Genomic DNA, 22,560 nt, shown 5'->3' on the forward strand with positions numbered 1-22,560 from the left:
ACCATTGCTAATCCCAAATCCATTGAGGCATTTGCTTTGTGCACATTTGCACTTTGAGGAGAAAAGCAGCAAAAAGTGAGCATTTTGGCCGAGCCATTTAGATGAGCCAACTTGTCATTGCTGTACAGTATTGCATTACTTTCCAATTACGTTGGGATCAGTAAAGTGTTCTTTTAATATGCACTAACACAATCAGGCTTTTATTTGAGCATGTTCGTTTAGGTAATCCCACATGAAAGCTTTTTGTACCATTTATACGCGTTATGTGCTCGAAGGTAAACGGGGACGGACGTCCGTTTTTCTGACACGTACAAATGTTAACGTTTATTTGTGACAATTGGGAAACTAGCCTTCCACTCATTGATTTTCTCTAGCGCTTTGCTTCATTAGGATCACAGGCGACTTGGAGTCTCTCACAGCTGACTTTTGGGCGAGAGTGGCGGGGTACACCCTGGACTGGTTGCGAGCCGATCACAGATCATTGGCAAACAAGCGTTCACGCTCACGTTCGCGACAATGGGCAATTAAGTCAAACATTCATGTGTGGCGTCTGCCTCAGCTTACTTTCAGAGAGAGAAGCAGAGTACAACAAAAAAAAAAACAGACTCGCTTGTTCCTGCTGATAATTTTATCTCTTAAGAGTTTGATAAATGTTTAGTCGATGAAATCCAAACATTTCACTTAATTTTGATCTCTTTATTAAAAACAAATAAATCAAACCTGACATCATAGCACATATCCTTCACAGATATTAAACATTAATACTGACATGCATGATTCTAGAGATGGCGCTGTCTTGCACAGACAAACATGTTCCTCGTCATAACGCTCTGATAGAAATCCATCATCCGATGTTTCAGCAGTGCTAACGTCTACTTTGTAAAGAAGCTGACAGATGTCGTACTGATACAGAAGTGTGACAAAGCAGCCTGCCAATTCACAAGTCACACTTTTTTGCCTGACACGGCTACGTCATATTGAGTTGTTTTATGGTTCTTCTTAGCATTGTCGCACCTCTTCCGAAGCGTCTACGAGGGAGCTGACTGAAGCTGACCCTTGTGCACATACTCCAGAGCTGTGGCGATTGTCCTCATGTCCATTTCGATGCTGCGGGCCCAGTTCTCCACGTCGCCAATTTCCTGTTTTCAAAACAACAGTGTTCATTTCCTCCAAGTGTGGTAGCTGTTCATGTTCACATTTTTCCATTCCTGCTATGCAACCCTTTGTAAGGAGCTAGTTAGTATTAGAGCCCAGGGACAGTAAATAAGATGAGGGAGAGGGGAAAGTCATTAAGTGCTTTTACTACAACCTTAAGTTTAAGCTAAAACCGGGAACACACAGACAGATTTTCTTTCTTAAACAATGTTTAAAATATGAGAAAACAAATCTCCACGTGTGTGGTGTCCACGAGATGACCTACATACCTCCACTGGCAATTACAAAAAGTCTGCTACCCTAAACCAGATGTCTGTCGTAGTACCAGCATGAACCTGTGAGAGGCAGCATGGTGCCACAGGGCAGCGACAGCGACCGTCGTAAAATACACAGGAGCAGAATCAGCATTTGTAGTAGGAGAAGACTACGATTCCACTGGATCAGCCCAATCATCATAAATGTTGAACAGGTTTAACATTTACGATTGTTAGCTCCGACGGCTATCCAACCAGATAGGAGGGGGGGGGGGGGGGGGGGGGGTAATCTGTCTTTAACACCAGACCACAGGATAACAGTTCAGGATAATCTTTTAGAGACATCCGATCATCAGGCCTTTGTGGACTTTGATCGGATGGAAAATGGAAAATACTCAAATTCGGCTCAATTACCGGTATGTGTGTACTCCACTTAAGATTGATTACGCAAGTTAAGTTGATTCTTTTATTCAAGTAAATAGGTCAAAAGAGTAATCCCGCTCAAGACAACATCCAGCAAATTCGAGAACGTTCCCTATTCTGGCTCCATGAATCTGGAATGCACAACCCACGGAGATTACAGCGGCTACCTCTGTCGAAATGTTTAAATTTCAATTCAAAACTTATTGCCACACTTGCACATTTGGTTAAACCACACCTAGTATGCAACTAGTCTCTCAGCCTATCTCACCGGCTGACATCTGGATTTGGGCCTGTTTTACTGCCGCTTCCCCCCACACCCACAAACCCCACAGGGATATTGTAGGAATTTTTCCTTTGGGGCTTTAGACAAGGAGATGTTTCAGACTCTTTTGTGATTAATGGATCTATAAATAAACTTTATTAGTTCTCGTCACATGTGTTCAGAAACGTTACCTTCAGGGCCTGATTGAAGCCCTCCACCATGCTGATCCACTGTGCTGTCTGCTTGGAAAACTGACCGGCCTGCACTTGGAGCGTTTTCACCTCGTGGTCGAGCTTGCGCTGGTTGACGTACGCTTGGGCCACGCTGCAAAACGAGAATTACGTCGGCTCAAAAAGTATCACAAAAACTTTGCCAAACCACCGCCGAATAACGCTAGACAGCAGCAGATCTAAGATTTGATAAAAGAAGGCGGCTATGTTACATGATTGGTACACCTGCTCCATAACTTATATTTTCCTCACTGTAATAAAACAGCTTACTTCTAGCTCATCCATTTCTATTGTACTAAGTTTTCACATACCACCACACCAGGCTCCTTTATTTTGTATTGCAATGTCTCTATTTGTATTTTGATTTTCAAATATGTATGATGCATCTCTTCTGTTTTATGATAATAAAGACTAAGGGCTCTATTTTCGGGATTGGCGTAAATCTACGCACAAGCGTGTTAGAACGGGCGCTTGTCATTTCGCAGACGAACGCAAGGAGGCGTAATGACGAGAGACTTTTACGCCGTGTGCTCGTGAACACAGCCGACTTCAATCGTGTCCAATCAAGGCCTCTCCTCCCATTCCCTTTAAATGTGGCGCACGTCTCGACTTCGTGGATCAAAGAAAACCACATTTTTGGAAGGAAGAAAGTGATTTGCTCTTCCGGGAAGTCGAAGCATGCAAAGTACGGTCATATGGAACTGCAAGCAGACCTCCACGTGCGGATGATGTAAAGTTGCTTTGGGAGGAAATCACAAATATTGGGAATGAATCCACTCACTGATGAATTTGGTTTGATCCACAAACAGCAGCGGGCAATGTGTGGGGGAGGGGGATTGGGGGGGGGGGGGCTTCAATCTTCTCCCTCAGCCACTTTGAGGACCTCGCGGCTTCTACTTTCCCCACCGTAAGCCGAAAAGGATTTCACACAAGGATTGGATAGCATGTGCTGTTTGAAATCATTCTGTTACACAAACAATGAGCCAGTGATTATACAGAAGACTCATTAACCATTCAGTGTGCAGCAGAGGTCGAAGCGTGACCGCAGCAATCCCTGACTGCTCTGGCCATGATGTGGCAACTGGCAACAGACAATGTGGGCGGGTACTTTTGATGAAATACAGACTGAGCTGCAGATAACTGCTGGCGACTTTAATAGGCTGATCATATCACATGTAGAAAGTGAAAAGACTTTATTGGCACATCATAAATAGCGCACTAATAAAGTTGGCAGATCATTCCGCTGAATGTGTTCATGCCGAAATATGCCATCATGCAATGTCCGGGGTGTCCTGAGCACCGGCGCCAAGGAAGTGATGACGAGGGGGTCGATGTAAGCGGCGGAGTGACCGGGTCCGACAGCGGGGTGGGGGGATGGGGGGGACAAGCGGCGCAAGAACGCTCTGTTCCTGGCTCTCCGGCAGGTGGTCGGTCGGGCCCATGTGGGTGGGCTCTGTGAAGAAGACGGGTGGGGAGTGGTGGGGGGGGGATATTGGAGCTAATTGCTTATGAACAAAAACAATGACTTTTGTCCTCACGTGTTGACTCACCATTCATGAGCCAGGCTCGCTGCCAGGCGGTCCCTCCCCTCCTGTCCACCCTGCAGCTCTCCACGGTGACACGGCACATGCAGTTCCGCCTCTCTCTGTCTTAAGTCCTGTAATGTCTCCTCTGAGAGGTCAAAGTGACACCCATGCCGTATAGCTATGTTGTGTAGAACACAGCAAGCTACAAAGAATGCACTGACACTCTTCGGGCTGTATTGTAACGTACCACCCGACCGATCCAGACATCGAAAGCGCATTTTGAGGAGACCAAACGTCCTTTCGATGACTGACCTGGCACGACCGAAAATATGGTTGAAAGCACGCTGCCTTTTTGTTGTGGCTGGAATGTAGGGTGTCATCAGCCACGGTTTTAATTGGTAGCCGTTGTCGCCGAGCAGCCACCCATCCATGGGCGTGTCCCCTTCAAAGACTGAAGGGATGACAGAATTGTCCAGAATGAAAGAATCATGTGCAGATCCAGGAAAATTGGCATACACATGTGTCACCAGGCAGTTGGCATCACAAATGACCTGGATATTAATGGAGTGGACCCCCTTACGATTCACATAGGTGACAGCTTTGGAATCTGGTGCGCGCAACTGCACGTGAGTACAATCGATCGCCCCCAGAACCCCGGGGAATCCATATTTTAGAAGGAAATCTTGCTTGATTCTCAGCTGGCTCTCGGGCGACATTGGGAAGAGTATCTGTTCATTTGCGTGTCGGACCAGACTGGAGGAAACTGCATGTACGGCCGCGCCGACGGCGGCCTGACTGAGACCTGATACCGAGGCCACCGTGTGTTGGAAAGACCCGGCAGCGAGAAAAGCCAGAGCCGCCGTGACTTTTACAGCCACCGGGAGAGCGCAGGGACCTGGGTCGTGCCGATGGTCGGTGGCCACAATGTGGCAGATTTGTTGCACCACCTCCCTGGACAGGTGTAGTGTATTTCTGTGATATTTATAGCGGGGAGATCAAGTAAGTGAGTGGCATAAATAAACGATGTGAACGCTCAGACAATGTTTCCCTTGCCCACCTGCAGTCCTGCTCTGTCATCCGCAAAAAGGAGATACGGCGGCGATACACTCGCTCCCTGTACGGCCGCCGCCGTCTCCGACCTATTATATACTCCATGGCTGCAAATAGGGACATAATCAAATTATCTTGCGGTCGTCTTCAAACGCATCATTAAGTCATAGCAGAGGCAATGTGACTTACTTTTTAGGTGCCGTCGTCCTTTTGCCACTGCTAGATTCTGCTGCTGGGTTAGACTCAGGCGGTCCTTGGATTTATAGCCGCCGGCTGGCACCTGCGGCTGCTCGGGATTTGCTGAGAATGGTGTGATCCTGTTAGTCTGCATTGTACTTGCAGCCGTGCAGTTGTGGTGGGGTCAATTTCACCAAAATTGTGTTAGACCGGCGGTCTAACTTGCGGCAAAAGTTTGACGTGGTCTGAGCAGGCATACGTTTTGACCGACTTTCAGTTGGGTTATCACACCCTCGTTGCGCCAGGACACCCAGCTTTGTGGAGACCGGTCTTCCAAATTGGAAAAAACGCTCAGTGAGCCTTGCGCTTGCACGAGAATCAAGATACGTCAGTTTTTCCGCTCTGCCTCAGTTGTGCCGACAACGAAAATAGAGCCTTATGAATTTGAAAGTACATCGCAGTTAGCTGTGTGCTGTCTTTATGGCAGGAGACATGCCTCCCAGGAACAAGCAGCAAACCTATTTTGCATGCAATATATGTTGGTTAACTTCTTTTGTTAGTTAAGAGTGTCAGAATGTTACTTAAAACATTGTCTGGACAGTTAATAAAGGTTTTATGACAAACTGGAACAGACTGTTTTGTCCCGCTGAAGTTATGACATCAACATTTTATTTAGTGACATGTAATATATTTGTTAGCCTTATCTCTAAGTGTACGATTATCAAGTTGTATCATAAATGAGCAGCATTGCAATGGTTTTAGAGTGTAAGCTGATTGTCCTCTCAATGCTTACAAATCCTAGTGTTTCACATGTGTCAGACAATCTCGACCCAATTTAAAGTCATCATGTCAAAGCACCTGGTTTAAAAGCATTTACTACATATAGTTACAGCCATTTTAAATGCATTTAGGGCCGCAAAACATGAAGTCGTCCTTACCCAACGTTGAGATGATCCACCAGGGCTTCCGTAAGGCAAGTGGCTGCGGAAATGGCTTCACGCCGACGTCGTTCTGCAAAAGGAAGCATAAAACGCAAAAGTGTCAAAAAACATTCCTATTAGTGGGGAGCATAGAACAAGGCCATGCGTAGATTGTAGCACAGTCACTGATGTTAATCGCAGACAAATATTCGGAGTTCACTTTTTTAGTTTTATTTAGCATCCGTTAGCATGCCTGGCTATGCACTCGATAATAATAACCACGGTCGGGACACCTCTGCTCACCCTGCTGCTCCTTCCGCTCGTTTTGCTTCCCCTGGTGCTCCTTCAGCAAACGTGACAGCATCTTCATTCAGCTGGAAGTGTTCGGAAAGCTTGCAAGTTGCAACAACAAAAAGTAATAATAGCAAAGACAGGCGAAAGAGTACGTGACGCTGACAAAATGAGCACGAGACCAACGCGATGACGTCACGGTTGGGCGCTTCCGCGTGAGCCTTCAAGGAACGCTACTTTATTACAGTAAAAATTAAAATAAATAAAGATTATGATAAATTGTGACATACAGACTTTGAGATGATAGACAATTTAAATGTGCATTTGTAAGTTTTTATATCCATCTTTTTGACAGAAGACGTCAAACCGGAAAAGCGAACACGGAGAGTCTTTACCCTCTCGTAATGAATTAATCCATTTCAAGCTGATCAATTGTACTTTTATGTATTTTTGTTACATTTCATCAGCCATTACAAACACTTCCAAACAAACTTTTGGCGTTCTTCACCCAATTACTTTTATTGTGAAAATCTGTCCCCCGGAAAAAACTCCCATGGCTCTTGCTAGCTATGCGAGACCGTCAGCGTCTGCAATGATGGCAGACAGACGGCAACAATAACGTGACAACAACTCCACGCCAACTTTAAGAGGAACGAGCCTCGGGTCCTTTTTATCGTCTGCCCGCGTCAGGTACGCTGTGGTGCCGCTTGGAGTTCCCAATTTCCTCGACGGAAAGCCGGGAGGGCCGGTGTACGTTAGCTTAAATGCTGCGTTCAAACGATTGTTTAATAATGGCAACACTTTGTCGTGAACGGGGCGTTCAGGCGGCAGTGTTTTAAATTTTCAGCACGTTAAGTCGATTTTTGATACATTTTAACACCTGTCATGATAATTATTATGATTGACGTCGACGTGTTAGCTTGTCAACCTCACAAGTCTGCAGCGAGGCGTAAAAGGGGCGACATGTTATATTAGAACGACGCCAACAAAACACCGTCGCTGTCGTTTGCAATGAAATAAAATGGACTATTCAGATGGCGAAAGATTAGCATTCTAGCTTTAGCTCAGGGTGGGATTTTGTATGCTGCGGAAGCAGCTCGCTCACTCGAAATAGCCGAGCTTAACCTACCGCGACATTGCATAACCTGACGTGACGACAGTGCCATGAGCGCATGCTATGTTATTTCATATTCACGTTAGATGCACACACACACACACTCACTCACTCACTCACTCACACTCACTCACACTCACTCAAGACACCCATTCCAAAAAGCTGGATCACATATTCTGCCTCTTCAAATGTGTTAATTTACCTTTAAGTTTATTAATGTGGTAGTAGTCTCCTTATATCCTTATTTATTTATTTTTTGTCTACCCACGTTATTGTCAGCATTTAAAACACTAGGATGAAAAGTTGCGAGCCACCCCCCCCCCCCGCCCCCCCAAAACAAAATGGGTTCCACTTTATAATATTCGTACCATAACCATTACTCAGGGTTTATAAACGGTTACATAGTGGTAAATAATGACTTTGTTAGCTATGTAAACACCAAATAAACTGCTCTGTTTGTTTGCCAAATAGCAGTATGACAGTTTGTGTTTGCTCTCTGTGGTGTGGTAGCGCCTCATCAATCAAGCTTAGCCACATGGGAATGGGACTGCCTGGGAAGGACAGGTTTATAATGTCATTGATAACCTTGTGATAGAGGTAGGTGTTAAAACTTGCGCAAATAGACCTTTCGTATTTGGATTGTATGGCAATAAGCGTAGGTGACAAGCATCGCAATCACTCGTATGTAGTAATGCTCCATTTCTATTTCATGTCACAGTTGCTGGTTCTTGGCAGTGTTATGGATGAACTATGAAGGCCCAATTACAAGTCACAGGTATGTCATGTTTATGACATTTATATATAAAAATATATATCTTTTTTTTTACTTTTTAAAATCATTCCCAGCTGTGTTAACATGTCTGTGAAAGACTTTCGTCAACAATATTGCAAGGATCAAGAATTCTAGTTTTGATGGGGTGATCCTCCTGTCTCGAGTAAATGAGCCACTGCTCAGCCAGCCCCCCTCTATCGTGGAGCCAATGCCTATCGTTACCATGTCAACCAGGGTCGTCGCTCGGGGGTTGCGACTTGGTGAGCGGCTTCTACTGGTAAAAAGAAGCCCAGAGTGTTGGCAGACATTAATATATTTTTCTATAGAGAGGCTTCGAGCTGTTAAATGCCGCTCCCATTTGAAGTTTCCCGTCAAACTAAATGTAAAACAAAGATAATGACACGTTGTTTATTGAAATCAAGCACATAACTTTGCCTCAACGCTCGCTAGCTTAATGCTAACACATAATAGGAAACTCCTTAGACCGGATAATAAATAGCATCTGTGTGGTTATTACCCTTTCACACAGTGCAGCGATACATGTAGACAGTAAATAACAATACTTTCAGGCATGTATACTTCATCCTCTATGAAAACCAACTCATATTGGAACAGCTTACAGAGTCACTTAGAGTAGTTGTGAAACGATTCTTCTTCGTTTGTTTCTTTGTGACTGCATTATACTGCACCCTGGTGGCCAAGTCGCACACACCAGAAGGAGCCACAATGATGGAATCATGATGCACAAAGTGTTTAATTATTTACATTGGATTTAATGATGTTATTTCTATTATGTTTTCATAAAGTACAATATTGAATGCTATTTCCTTCATTAAAAATACATGACAAACACTTGAGTTGTTTTTTTGTGGCGGGGTTGAAATGGGTTAATGGCATTTCCATTCATTTCAATGAGGAAAGATGATTTGAGATATGAGTGTTGCAAGTGTGGTCACGGAAGTAATTAAATTCGTATCTCACGGCACCACTGTATGTGCTGCTTGTCAGAAGCTAACACCGTTCGCTAACACAAATGTGTGAGCCCAACCAAACTCACTATAAAAGCAATGAAATAGTTTTTATTTTCCAATATGTGTCCTTTAAGATTAAAATGGTGGAGTGTGAGTTTCCACCTGAGCAGTTTTGAACGATTATATAAATGGGATGTTTGGTATCCTTTCCCAGTGCTTTCTGCCAAACTTAAGGAAAACAAAAAGAACTGGTTTGGTCCCAGTCCGTACGTGGAGGTAGCCGTGGACGGCCAATCAAAGCGGACTGAGAAGTGTAACAACACACACAGTCCAAAATGGAAGCAGGCGCTCACCGTGTAAGAACCTTTTTTTATTTTATTTATTTATTTTTTTTTTTTTTAAACACTGCCAAAGCTTCTGTCTGGTCCTGACACGTCTTTGCTTACAGCATCGTGACGCCTATCAGCAAGCTGATATTCCGCGTGTGGAGCCACCAGACGCTGAAGGCGGACATTTTGTTAGGAATGGCCACGCTGGAGATCTGCGACACCCTGAAGGCCAACGAGCTGAAATGTGAGCGCTGGCTATTAGTCTGCACGTAGGTGTTGAGATTTCCCCTCAGAGGTATGAGAGACGAGCTCAGACTTATCTGATTTGGGATCATATCAAGCGTGGTTCTGTGCCAGGACACTGGCTGTCTATCAGTAGCTTATCATTCACTCTTTGCCTGAGGTTTTGCACTCTTGTTACACAAGAGTCACCTGTTTGTTTTTTTTATGGGAATATTTGATCATGCGTTGGTGTTACTTCCCTGAGATACTTGTCCTCCCTTAGCTCTTCATCTTGTCGCGACTTGTGTGTTTTGTATTAAAACTGCTTGACCCTCAGTTGCCATCAGGGTAGATGACACTAAACTAAAGAATATATACTTCTTTACTTGTATTCCTATGTATAATAATCATAATGAAATAATATCTGTTGAAGGTCAGAGTGCAAGGGTTTCATGGCGGTCGGTTAAAATTCATATTTGCGTTGTTAATGTTTTGGAATACCTACACGATATTTACTGCAAGTTTTTAACCATACAGTATGTTTTGTGGTACCATGTTGTGTTTGTGTGCGTGTGTGGGTGGGTGTGGTCCTCAGTGTGCGAGGTGGTCCAGACGCTGCAGCTGTGCTCCGACAGAGATTCCCGGGATATCGTCGGCGATCTGTCAGTCTGTCTGGACGGCATGCAGGTGGACCCAGACGCCTTTGCCTCGGCAGAGAGAGACTACGGTGAGATGATTGTGCTATTCAGAGACGGGTGAAAAAACAAAATTTGATGAAGTCAATTTTGCGCTCTGTAAAGCTCGAAAATACGGCAGACTGCAGTCTTCTTCTCATTCATGTTGCTTGCCAGTTGTCCGCTGCTGTGTCAATTACATTGCTTTGGAGTCCAAGAAAACATTTCTTCTTTCTTTTCAATCCAGCTTCTATCCTAAAAGACGGTGGAAGGCCAAATGGAAACACTGGAAATAGGTGGAGTGTCCCTTTTTAACAGAAGATTGTTACATATAAACAATTCAAAAATATCCATCTTACATGCAAATGTTGCAGGGCAAGCAGAGCTGCATCTCCTTCCAGTGATTTGGATGAGTGGGTCATTGTACCTGATGCTCGCACTGTCAATGGCGTGAGCTCCCCTTCACAGTCTCCAGGGGGCGCCGGTGGCTCTCGTCGCTCTCGATCGACCCGGCCTTCCTCCGCACCCGGTAGACCTGCCACCTCACCAAGTAGTATGATCACGTGATTAAGCGACGACGTAAAAAAAAAAAAAAAAAAAAGTGTACGCCGGCTTTAATTGTTTGCTGTTTCTGCTTGCAGCTTCCTCCAGCAGTTCCTCTCCAAGCGAGTTAAGCGAGGGTCCAGCAACTGACATCTCCTCCCAGGCCTCCGCCAGCGAAGGTTCGGATCGGCACGTGGACTTAGGGGCAGCGGGAGCGGCAGAGGAGGCTGTGGCAAGGCCCCCTACGGCGAGCGGCCCCAAACCAGCCGCGCTGGCAGCACCAGCCACAGCTGCTCCCAGAGTCTCGCCCATGAGCGGCGGCCCCTTGCCACAAGGGTACAGACACCTCACACTTCCGTTATGCACAAAAAGAATAGGCTTTTGGCTGAAATTTGAGGATGAACCCAAAATGCTCTATTACCTTTACATGTGAACTAAATTTGCCCTTGAAACTTTTGAACGCTAATTGTGTCCAACTGTTCAGTGTTTTCAGTACTTTTTGTGAGTAATGTATGTTGTCCCTTCGGCGTGACTTGCAGTCACACTGACGTGTCTCGTTTTGTTCCGTGCAGTTGGGAGCAACGAGTGGACCAGAATGGACGCATGTACTTTGTAGATCACATTGAGAAGAGGACAACCTGGGACCGACCCGAGTCGCTGCCCACAGGGTGAGGCTGCACACGATATTGCATAGGAAGGTCACCCACAAGTGACGCAGCACTCGCGTCCTGGGCTAGGTTCATCAGATTAGTACTGAATGTATTAATTCAATAAAATGTATTTAACTATTATTTATTTATATTTTATAAATATATATAGTTTATTTATTCATCTCATTAAGTTATTTATTGTATGCAATAAAATGATAAATATTAGTACAATGAAACATTTTACATATACATTTAGAATTGTTGTAGTTAATGTAATATATATTAAGCTAATTAATGATCATTCAATTAATTAATAATACTGTCCGAAAATGAATAATTGTATCATTAAAACTTTTTTTACTAACACATTTTGACGATTTAATTTTTAATTTTTAAATACCTTATGTACAAACGACCTGGCCCAACTGCTAGATTTAAAAACCAAGTGTGGGCGACCCCTGCTTTAATTCAGTAGCTGCAATTGTATCATATTGATGAAGATTTTTTTCATTTTGATGGAGATATGCGCTGCTGAGAGCCATTCTGGTTGATGAAAATACTGCTGCACATTGTTTTTTTTTTTTTTTTTTTTTTTTTTTGCACAATCCTGCTTTTGAATAAACCCCTTAAAATTGTTAGCTTAAAATAAGAGGGTCCTTTATTATTTCCACAGTTGGTAAATTCACTAGGTAAAGCAAGAGAAACTGCCAAGATAATACAATATCAAGTAGTCGTAATAATGGCGAAAGTACTCATTTACAAACTATGCAATTTACTCCATTCAAACTTGTACATGCGTCACGTTGAATAATTCACACTTAGGTAGAGGTAACACATGGGAAACGTGTGATTGAACAAGTAACTGCAAACTGCAGTGTAAATGAGTGTATTCTGGTTGTAGCAAATAGTTTTAACCAAGAAATAGTGGCCAGTAACAATGAAAACCGATGTGTGCGCAGGTGGGAGCGCAGGGTGGACCCCATGGGCCGCGTGTACTTTGTTGACCACATCACCAGGACGACCACGTGGCAGCGCCCCACGCAGGAGTCGGTGCGCAACTACGAGGAGTGGCAGCATCAGCGCAGCCAGCTGCAGGGAGCCATGCAGCAGTTCAACCAGAGGTTTATCTATGGGGTGAGATGGGTGGCCCCTATAAAATCAAAAGCCCAAATTAAAGGAGTTAAGATTTTAAAGAAGGCTTGTCTTTTTTTCTTCAGCTCCAGGACCAATTGGCGGCCACGTCCAACAAAGAGTTTGATCCGATGGGCCCTCTGCCACACGGCTGGGGTAAATATCACCAATTTCTTGTAACTGTAGTCCTTCATGTCCTGGAAAACCACTGGAAATATATTTTGTGATATTTATCTCTTTTATTATAACAGAAAAGAGGACAGACACAAACGGCAGAGTGTATTATGTCCATCATCCGACTCGGGCGACTCAGTGGGAAGACCCCAGGACACAAGGGTGGGTATGCATGAGGGTAATGCTAATCTCGGCATAGTTTATTAAGTTTACAGGGAGCCCTTGGTTTATGACAGTTCCATTCACAAATTTGTCCACAAGATGGAACGTGCTGTAGTCTATCACTAAACATGCTAACGCAGTAGTATTGTTAGCGCACGCTGATGTCACAGCATTCGCCACTTAGTCAGTCTCTCAAACAACAACAAACACAACAATGAAAAATACATTTGATCAATTTATCCATCCATCTACAACCCCAATTCCAACGAAGTTGGGACATTGTGTTAAACATAAATAAAAAGAGAATACAATGATTTGCAAATCATGTTCAACTTATATTTAATTGAATACACACCAAAGACAAGATATTTTATCTTCAAACAGATAAACCTTATTGTTTTTAGCAAATAATCATTAACTTAGAATTTTATGGCTGCAACACGTTCCGAAAAAGCTGGGACAGGTGGCAAAAAAGACTGAGAAAGTTGAGGAATGCTCATCAAACACCTGTTTGGAACATCCCACAGGTGAACAGGCTAATTGGGATCAGGTGGGTGCTATGATTGGGTATGAATTGCTCAGTTATTCCGAAGCAAAGATGGGGCGAGGTGAACAAGTGCGTGAGATAATAGTCGAACGCTTTAAGGACAATGTTCCTCAATGTACAATTGCAAGGAATTTAGGGATTTCATCATCTACGGTCCATAATATCATCAAAAGGTTCAGAGAATGTGGACAAATCGCTGCATGTAAGCGGCAAGGCCGAAAACCAACATTGAATGCCCGTGACCTTCGATCCCTCAGGCGGCACTGCATCAAAAACCAACATCAATGTGTAAAGGATATCACCACATGGGCTCAGGAACAATTCAGAAAACCAATGTCAATAAATACAGTTCAGTGCTACATCCACAAGTGCAACTTGAAACTCTACTATGCAAAGTAAAAGCCATTCATCAACACCCAGAAACGCCGCCGGCTTCTCTGAGCCCGAACTCATCTAAGATGGACTGATGCAAAGTGGAATAGTGTTCTGTGGTTCGACGAGTCCACATTTCAAATTGTTTTGGGAAATTGTGGACGTCGTGTTGTCCGGGCCAAACAGGAAAAGAACCATCCGGACTGTTATGGACGCAAAGTTCAAATGCCAGCATCTGTGATGGTATGGGGCTGTGTTAGTGCCAATGGCATGGGTAACTGTGAAGGCACCATTAATGCTGAAAGGTGCATACAGGTTTTAAAGAAACATATGCTGCCATCCAAGCAACGTCTTTTTCATGAACGCCCCTGCTTATTTCAGCAAGACAATGCCAAACTACATTCTGCACGTGTTACAACAGCGTGGCTTCGTAGTAAAAGAGTAAGGGTACTGGACTGGCCTGCCTGCAGTCCAAACTTGTCTACCCTTGAAAATGGGTGGCGCATTATGAAGCGTAAAATACGACAACGGAGACCGCGGACTGTTGAACAGCTGTAGCTGTCCATCAAGCAAGAATGGGAAAGAATTCCACCAACAAAGCTTCAACAATTAGCGTCCTCAGTTCCCAAACGTTGATTGAATGTTGTTAAAAGAAAAGGTGATGTAACACTGTGGTAAACATGACCCTGTCCTAGCTTTTTTGGAACGTGTTGCAGCCATAAAATTCTAAATTCATGATTATTTGCTAAATCAATCAAGTTTATCAGTTTGAACTTTAAATATCTTGTGTTTGTAGTGTATTCAATTAAATATAGTTTGAACACGATTTGCAAATCATTGTATTCTGTTTTTATTTATGTTTAACACAACTTCCCAACTTCATTGGAATTGGGGTTGTACCTTTACCTGATTTACTAAGTTCAATATAATGCTAAATATGTTAACTAAAACCCAATAAAACCGAGCATAACTTTGACCCTGAGGGCGTCGGTGCGGGCGTCAAAAGGGCGAACGGCGCCCCTCTTCGAACCACCAGACCTTTGGCGTGGCTGAAGTCCCGCCGTCCAGTGGCGCTCCAGATTCTCGCCAATTTCCAAATCCACTTGTTGCATGCTGAAATCTACTGGCGGACACAAGAAATGAATTCCATGACGAATGTCGGAGTTTAGAGGAGACAGAGAGCGAGAGAGATGTAGCGAACCTCACCTTGAACTTCGTCGAGACAGTAGACGCACGCTTGGCGTGAGTTACTACAGCTATAAACGCCTTTGATGCGGCCACCTGCAGCGTTCCATTCAGTGACAATTTGAATTGTCGTCTCCAATAAAAACATACGCTGATGTTCTGCACACGCCTCTTCATCACATTGCCGGAGAGCAACACTGACACTCGCTGGCATGCGTGACTAATCATGCTCGCCCAAATTCTTATCGCATTTACAGTGTGACGAAATTCCGACTAAACCGAACAAGATTTTCCATCTGGTTAGGCTCACACACAATCTCACACGATATTGTTACTAGTCATCGATAGCATAATCGAATCATACTCACCCATTGTTGGTATGCCTCACCAATTACAGATCATGTATAGTCCATGATGGAAGATAAACTATTGAAGTGCTTTGTTAACATTGCTGTGTTTGTGCTTTTTAGGCTGCTGAATGACAAGCCTCTGCCTGAGGGCTGGGAGATGAGGTTCACCGTGGACGGCATCCCCTACTTTGTGGATCACAACAGGCGGACCACCACCTACATTGACCCTCGCACGGGCAAATCCTCGCTGTGAGTTGTCGGTTAAGCAGTCGTAGATGTTTAATGGCTTTCACGGAGTAAAAATGGTTTGGCTGTTTTTACCCAACAGTGAAAACGGACCGCAGATTACCTACGTCAGGGACTTTAAAGCCAAAGTGCAATACTTCAGGTTCTGGTGTCAGGTAAAAAAGGCAGATTATGTCTGAATTAGCATCAAAACTTATTTTTCTATTCCCCCCCCACCCCTCTCCTACAGCAACTGTCAATGCCTCAGCACATAAAGATTTCTGTGTCCAGGAAAACCTTGTTTGAAGACTCATTCCAGCAGGTAGTGAAATGAAGCCGTCACAACTTCTATCCCGCTGGTGCTCGGTTGAGTAAATGCTTGAACTGCTCCATTCAAAGATCATGAGCTTCCATCCTCAAGATCTGAGACGGCGACTGTGGATCATTTTCCCCGGGGAGGAAGGTTTGGACTACGGCGGCGTGGCCCGGTAATTTCGACCTCATCTCGTATTAGTGAACGGGGAACGCGTTGCCCTCGGTTGTTTTTATTCTTGCCTCGTGTCTGCAGGGAATGGTTCTTCCTGCTCTCTCACGAAGTGCTCAATCCCATGTATTGCCTGTTCGAGTACGCCGGCAAAGACAACTACTGTCTGCAGATCAACCCCGCCTCCTACATCAACCCCGACCACCTCAAGTACTTCAAGTTCATTGGGCGCTTCATCGCCATGGTAACCACAGCTCAGTGTTCTGTCACTCAATTGATGGAAAAAAAACAACAAATTATCAATTAGGGATTCGCTGTATATTAATATTAGATGGCAGAGAATGCTGACAATGGAAAAAAAAAACAGATGACTCAAATTAGCTTTCATAATTTTCTGTTCACAAATAAGCATGAATTTCTTTGGAAGCCTGAAGAGCAAGCCAAGACAGAAACAGCCCGAGGCGCTGGGCTAAATCTGTTCTAACAAAGTAAAGGAAGTGCAACCTGCACGGATGACAACAAGTCAACAAGAAGCCTTGGGTGGTCAATCTACGAACTAAAAACACCCTCTCCCAAAGTTAGCAGGAGAAGGAACCCTCACTCGATTTAATATTCCACCGTATTTATTTATTATAAAAAATATATTCAAAAAAAGGTCCGACACATTCTCTTTTTAACAGCCTTTTTACCCAGCACACCATCCATCATTTTTTATTTTTATTTTTTTAAAATATCACTTGTCCTTATTACGGTTGAGGGTGAGCGGGACCTTATCCCAGCTGACATTCGGGGGGACTCCCTGGACTGGTCACCAGCCAATTGCAAGGCACCTACAGACGCGCAACCATTCACTCGCACATTCACACCGATGGAATGTGGGAGGAACTGCGCGGAGAAAACCCAAAGTCCTCACAGGAAGGTCGGAGCCAAGATTCGAACCCCGAACCACAGAACTATGAGGAGATGTGCCAACGGCTACTCACCGTGCTGCCCTAGTGGAGTTTGTGATGCCTCTAGTGCTTAAAGCAAGCAGCATAACTTTTACTAATGTCTAACACATTAAAGTGAGCTTTCGATGGTCAAAGAAAATCAAAATCCTATTGATCAAAAATAGATTATGGCAAGATTAATCAAAACAATTGCACTGTCTCTACTTTTTACACATTTAATGTTATTTTTTCAGATTCCTCTCTGTCCACATTAAGCCCATTGAATAATTTTTGTAAATTTATGAACGAGTCCATATAATAAATCAACTTTTCCCCCCTTACGTGTTTTCATCCTAGGCTTTGTTCCACGGCAAGTTCATCGACACGGGTTTCTCGCTTCCCTTCTACAAGCGCATCCTGAACAAGTCTCTGGCCCTCAAAGACCTGGAGTCCGTGGATCCTGAGTTTTACAACTCTCTCATATGGATCAAGTAGGTTGGGGTGGAGGGGGAGGTCTCTAACTTCAAATGCTCCTCGACGGTTGGGTTGGCAGCTGATGGACATGCATGTGATACCATTTGGTTTGCCACCATTACTTTATTGACACTATAAATTGATGTGTTCTCTTCCTTTATCCTGCATCCAAGGCTCGTTGGATTGTATATTTGCAACTCTGTAAGCAAGCGAATGATCTGAACTCTGCGTCTCTAAGGGATAACAACATAGAAGAGTGCGGTCTGGAGATGTTCTTCTCCGTCGACAAAGAGATCCTGGGGGAGGTCACCACGCACGAGCTCAAACCGGACGGCGGGAACGTTCAAGTGACTGAGGAAAATAAGGAGGAGTACATCAGGTGCCATCTTCACATTTCAAACACACACCTTGAAATGCGACTCAAGTCATGGCAGGCAGGACGTGCTTACGTTGTGCTAATGTCAGGTTGGTGGCCGAGTGGAGGCTGTCCAGAGGTGTGGAGGAGCAGACCCAGGCCTTCTTTGAGGGCTTCAACGAAGTTCTCCCGCAGCAATACCTTCAATACTTTGACGCTAAGGAACTCGAGGTACTCTGGAATCCTGTCGCGTGTGAGTTGTGATGTCTAAACGCCACACTCACTCTGCCCGCTCGCTCGTTGTCTTTAGGTGATGCTGTGCGGGATGCAGGAGATAGACCTCGTGGACTGGCAGAGGAACACCATCTACAGGCATTACGCTCGGACCAGCAAGCAGATACATTGGTTTTGGCAGGTCAGTACTGTCACTATTGTGCACACCAAATATACAAATACACAGTAGTGTATGTCCTCAAATACGACACACAGGCAATGTTCACCCTACAGGTAAATTCTGTTTGTTTTTTTGCCCAATATGACACGTATCAGATTTTTTCATGTCAATGTGAACAGTACAATTCTGATTAATTTCATATCCAAACCCAGGCCTCTCTCATATCGTGTTGATATGAATCGGATATGTATCTGATGCGAGTGCAGTACGGACGCACAGGTCGCGGTCATCTGACGTATACGTCATCAGAAGACGACAAACGTCACAATTGTTCAACAAAACAGACACAAAAGCAAAGGTAGACAATGGAGCGGAAAACAGTCAGTGGTGAAAAGAAGAGGCTTTAGAACTGATAACTAGAAGAAAATTGTGGCTCACGTTGCACAAAATCCTTGAAATTGCCACAAATGTGTCATGACGAGACCTATGCGAGGGGCCTTATTCCGTACACAGAGCGCCGCATGCGCAATATGACGTCCTGTTTTATGCGCATGTGTGTGATGTCATGGACTCATTATGTCCACAGTGCAAGTCGCATTTGTTTTTGTCATTTGAACAATAACATAAAAAGATCTGATTTACTAAAAAACATCCGAATTGGGGATCCTGCCATGTACCCTTAGAGACAAACCAGCATTTACACTCAGACTCATAGTCAATTGCACTGCGTTCCAAATTATATTTTTCTCAGATTTTCCTAAATAGTCAATGCAAATGACACCATAATTTTGAAGTTATAAACTGTTAGAGCATGATTGGATTGTTTTTGAACGAACCTCCAAATGTTAGCAGTATTTGAAAAAAAAAAAAAAAAACTTAAAATGCACTGTTCAAAATGATTATGCATAACATTTTCAAGACAGTTTATAGGGTTTAAAGTACTGAAAACAGTCATGTTGAATTTTCTGCTTTACTAAAATTAAAAGCTAATTCAATCAAAGACATTAAGTTACAGTCAAGTTACATTTTAGCATAGCAGCTTCACAATTGCGACATCCATTGAACCCGGCAATCTTTCCGTTTGCAGTTTGCAAAGGAGATGGACAACGAGAAGAGGATGCGACTGCTGCAGTTTGTCACAGGAACGTGTCGCCTTCCTGTCGGCGGCTTTGCTGACCTCATGGGTACTTTGTCACGTTCTTGGTGTTAATCACCCCGTCGGTTTTGCTTGATTTACATTTTCCCCCTTCATTTTTTTTTAACCCCCGAATAACTGTAGGAAGCAACGGCCCTCAGAAGTTCTGCATCGAGAAGGTGGGCAAAGAGAACTGGCTTCCGCGAAGCCACACATGGTACGTGCAGTTTAGTTCTTACTTCCATACTGGTAAGATGGTCGCGTTCTAGCGTTTTCCTGTCTCCCGATCAAATCAGACGAAAGATTATCATGAGCGATTTATTTTGTGGCATGGGGTGATTCAAGAGTTTTTGGGGTTTTTTTACCCCCCCTTCCTCTGTGGAACTATGCAGCCTATCACAGGTCAGTCTTGGTACTACAACACATTTGGCTTGGTGGGACGAGACTCCCGTTGCTGTGTTAGTCATCTATATAAACCGATAAATGGCTCAAATTTGAGCTTTCCCCCCCCCCCCACAATTCTGTCAAAGTCAGTAAAGGCCTGATAATCGGATGTCTCTAAGGATTATCCTATGGCGTGGGGCTTGTTAAGAGTTATAATGTTAAAAATCGTAACGTGTGTAGTGTGTACCTTGCTTTAACTAGTTTTGATGGTGTGAATGCTGTGGGGTGACAATAGACTAATCACTAAAAAAATAAATAAATAATAATAATAATAAGCCATTCTTTTTCCTTATTGGTTAAAAAAAACAATCGTATTTTTAAGGAGATCAACGGATATATTACAGCCGTGAGGAGGCATATTTTATTCCTTCTGTGGAATGTTATGTTTCTTCCTTGTACGCTTAATCACATGAAATTACCATTTCTCATAATTAAGTTATTTTTGTCTCTCCGTTGTCCCACCAAGCTTTAATCGTTTGGACCTGCCTCCGTACAAGAGCTACGAGCAGCTAAAGGAGAAACTCATGTTTGCCATCGAGGAGACGGAAGGTTTCGGGCAGGAGTAACGACAGCACGCCGCACCTTTTTCCTCTGAGCTGTTTTTATCCTCCACTTCACGTCGACCGTATGCAATCACAGCTGCTTGAAGAGTTGTTTTAGCCCTAAGGCAATTCTCCACCTCTTTCCTGCATCTCATCTGAAGTCACAACATTATGACGTGCGAGTGCAAAAATCATCAATGCTCTTTGTCAAGACTATGCTCTCAATTTTATTCTCAGATTATATTTGATTTATAGTTTAATCTCCACACACGTGTTCTGACTGGATTGACTTTAAAATGTAGCACCGGATGTTCCTTTCTTCATTTTAAAAAAGAAAAAAAGTCACTTTTCATTTCCTTGCTTTCTTGAACGTAGTTTGCACATGAACTGTGAGCGGCAAAGACCGTGTGATTGTCCCTGACAGAGCTTGTATTTTTTTAATGTGCAATAGTTTTGTAGCTCTACCAACAATCGTTTCTGATCACTTTACGAGATAAGTTTTCACTTATTTGTGCTGATTTTACTCTCCAATATGTCGCAGAATCATTTTGCTGGTTTGCTTTTGATTTCATAGGACCAAATTCCCCCACCCCTCAAAAGAAACACCTCCTATGTATTATAAATACACTGGACCTCAAGGGGTCGTTTTGTAATCTGTGGCTGATTAACAAATAATTGGTGAAAAAAAAAAATGTTACTGATGAAGTGGGAACAAACCTGTGTTGTACGATTTGTAAAATAATGTCCTCTTCCCACTGAGTGGTAGCAATGTCTTTGCCGTGTGTCTACAAAATGATCCTAGGTAGATAACCAAGAAGTCAAATCTGTTTAATGTGCTAAGTGACGACTGCATTCAAAATACACTTGTTTAATACCTAAATACATATAATTCACACAAGTCGTGGTCCTTTTTGTAATTGTGGCTTGGAAGTGAAACGCTCAAGGGTGGCCCTAGTTTTATAGGGCATCAGGTATGGTCTTATTGGGTCTTTTGGCCCCCCCCCATAACATCAACCTTTTAAGCTGTTTGCAAGTCATTATTTCAAATTGGGAAAAAAAATATATATATACTAATCATAAGATACGTCTAAAGATGTGTGCCTAAAATCTTCATCCATTCTCAGTCACTGTGTGAGACGCTTTCTGTCATAGCTGCGACATTGGGTACAACTGCACATCGGTCATGAGATATTTTGCTCACCTTCACGCAGTGGCAGTTCGAGCCCGTTTGTCTATGTGAGTGTCAATCAAAATGAAACTTTAGAATATATATATATATTTTTTTCCCATTTGATTGTCAAGGTGTACCTAATTTATTTGGCTGCTGAGTTTGTGTATACTCACTCATACTGGAACAAGTAGGTATCATTACACAGACCTCTAGAAATTGGTTATACAGACCTGTGATTAGGGGGCGATTGTTTTATCACTCAAATGGTTGTACCTTAATAAAATAATTTGATATGATCGACTTCACTCAATATCAGGAGATCAGCCATCCATTCATCCAGCTCTTTACTGCTTATCCTCACTAGAGGTGTGTGTGTGTGTGTTGGAGCCCATCCCAGCTGGCTTTGGGTGAGAAATGGGGGCATGCAAACGACACACAGCAAGGCCTGAGCAGGGATTTGAATCCACACCCTCTGAATGGTGAGGCGAATGTGCTAACCAGTCGTACACTGTGCCGCTATCAGGTGATTATGTTATTTTAAATAATACAAATTCATATTTTATCTACACAGTACAGATACACAAATGAATTGTTGGGCGAAACATGCATATTGCATCTTCCCAATAATAGTAATTTTTAAAACAAAACACACGATCAGAATTGTAAAACATGAAGTGACATTCACCCTCATAATTACCCAAAACGAATACATTTTACTAAAGCAAAAAATAAAGTCCTTTCATACTCAAAATACTGCATATCAATTGATAATCATTAGAATATTATGTGTAGCAATATAATAGTAACAGATTAGGTAATATTACCACTGCTTTGTTACGATGTTATTTTATACATGCTTGTTTTATAGTATTTTGTTTTATTTTTATTTTTGTGGTATTCGTTATAGGTACAGATTTGTTGTT

The 22,560-nt window shown here is 43.3% G+C and overlaps 2 protein-coding genes across 4 annotated transcripts; one reads left to right on the forward strand and one right to left on the reverse strand.

Annotated features, from left to right (window-relative positions):
• Positions 1-668: 668 nt before the first annotated feature.
• Positions 669-7,436, reverse strand: bloc1s1 (biogenesis of lysosomal organelles complex-1, subunit 1). Its single transcript, XM_061687329.1, has 4 exons — positions 6,301-7,436; positions 6,016-6,088; positions 2,286-2,418; positions 669-1,139 (listed from the first exon to the last, which is right to left on the reverse strand). The coding sequence occupies exons 1-4, from the start codon at positions 6,365-6,367 to the stop codon at positions 1,029-1,031; spliced, it is 384 nt and encodes a 127-aa protein (XP_061543313.1). The 5' UTR covers positions 6,368-7,436; the 3' UTR covers positions 669-1,028.
• itcha (itchy E3 ubiquitin protein ligase a) lies at positions 6,833-21,933 on the forward strand. Of its 3 annotated transcripts, XM_061687326.1 has the most exons (25): positions 6,833-6,978; positions 7,913-7,999; positions 8,121-8,177; positions 9,360-9,501; positions 9,594-9,718; positions 10,292-10,423; positions 10,618-10,666; positions 10,745-10,923; positions 11,012-11,249; positions 11,486-11,581; positions 12,523-12,697; positions 12,781-12,850; positions 12,946-13,030; positions 15,605-15,733; positions 15,813-15,885; positions 15,960-16,031; positions 16,109-16,197; positions 16,278-16,437; positions 17,480-17,613; positions 17,835-17,975; positions 18,062-18,182; positions 18,262-18,366; positions 19,433-19,529; positions 19,625-19,697; positions 20,391-21,933. In XM_061687326.1, exons 3-25 carry the CDS (start codon positions 8,153-8,155, stop codon positions 20,488-20,490), a joined length of 2,610 nt encoding a protein of 869 aa, XP_061543310.1. In that variant the 5' UTR covers positions 6,833-6,978; positions 7,913-7,999; positions 8,121-8,152; the 3' UTR covers positions 20,491-21,933. The 3 variants fall into 3 exon arrangements, with proteins under 3 accessions (XP_061543310.1, XP_061543309.1, XP_061543312.1); XM_061687325.1 differs by lacking the exon at positions 7,913-7,999; XM_061687328.1 differs by lacking the exon at positions 7,913-7,999 and having other exon boundaries at positions 10,745-10,899.
• The last annotated feature ends 627 nt before the right edge of the window (positions 21,934-22,560 follow it).

This window comes from Phycodurus eques, chromosome 10 (genome assembly GCF_024500275.1).
Source record: "Phycodurus eques isolate BA_2022a chromosome 10, UOR_Pequ_1.1, whole genome shotgun sequence".
NCBI classification, from domain to species: Eukaryota; Metazoa; Chordata; class Actinopteri; order Syngnathiformes; family Syngnathidae; genus Phycodurus; species Phycodurus eques.

Coding starts and splice junctions, on each gene's coding strand:
- bloc1s1 (XM_061687329.1), bottom strand. CDS start 6,367: ATGAAGATGCTGTCACGTTTGCTGAAGGAGCACCAGGGGAAGCAAAAC. Junction 6,089..6,300: donor CGAGCGGAAGGAGCAGCAGG/GTGAGCAGAGGT, acceptor TTCCTTTTGCAG/AACGACGTCGGCGTGAAGCC. Junction 2,419..6,015: donor GTGGATCATCTCAACGTTGG/GTAAGGACGACT, acceptor CTCGTTTTGCAG/CGTGGCCCAAGCGTACGTCA.
- itcha (XM_061687326.1), top strand. CDS start 8,153: ATGAAGGCCCAATTACAAGTCACAG. Junction 10,424..10,617: donor CTCGGCAGAGAGAGACTACG/GTGAGATGATTG, acceptor TTTTCAATCCAG/CTTCTATCCTAAAAGACGGT. Junction 15,734..15,812: donor CGCACGGGCAAATCCTCGCT/GTGAGTTGTCGG, acceptor TTTACCCAACAG/TGAAAACGGACCGCAGATTA.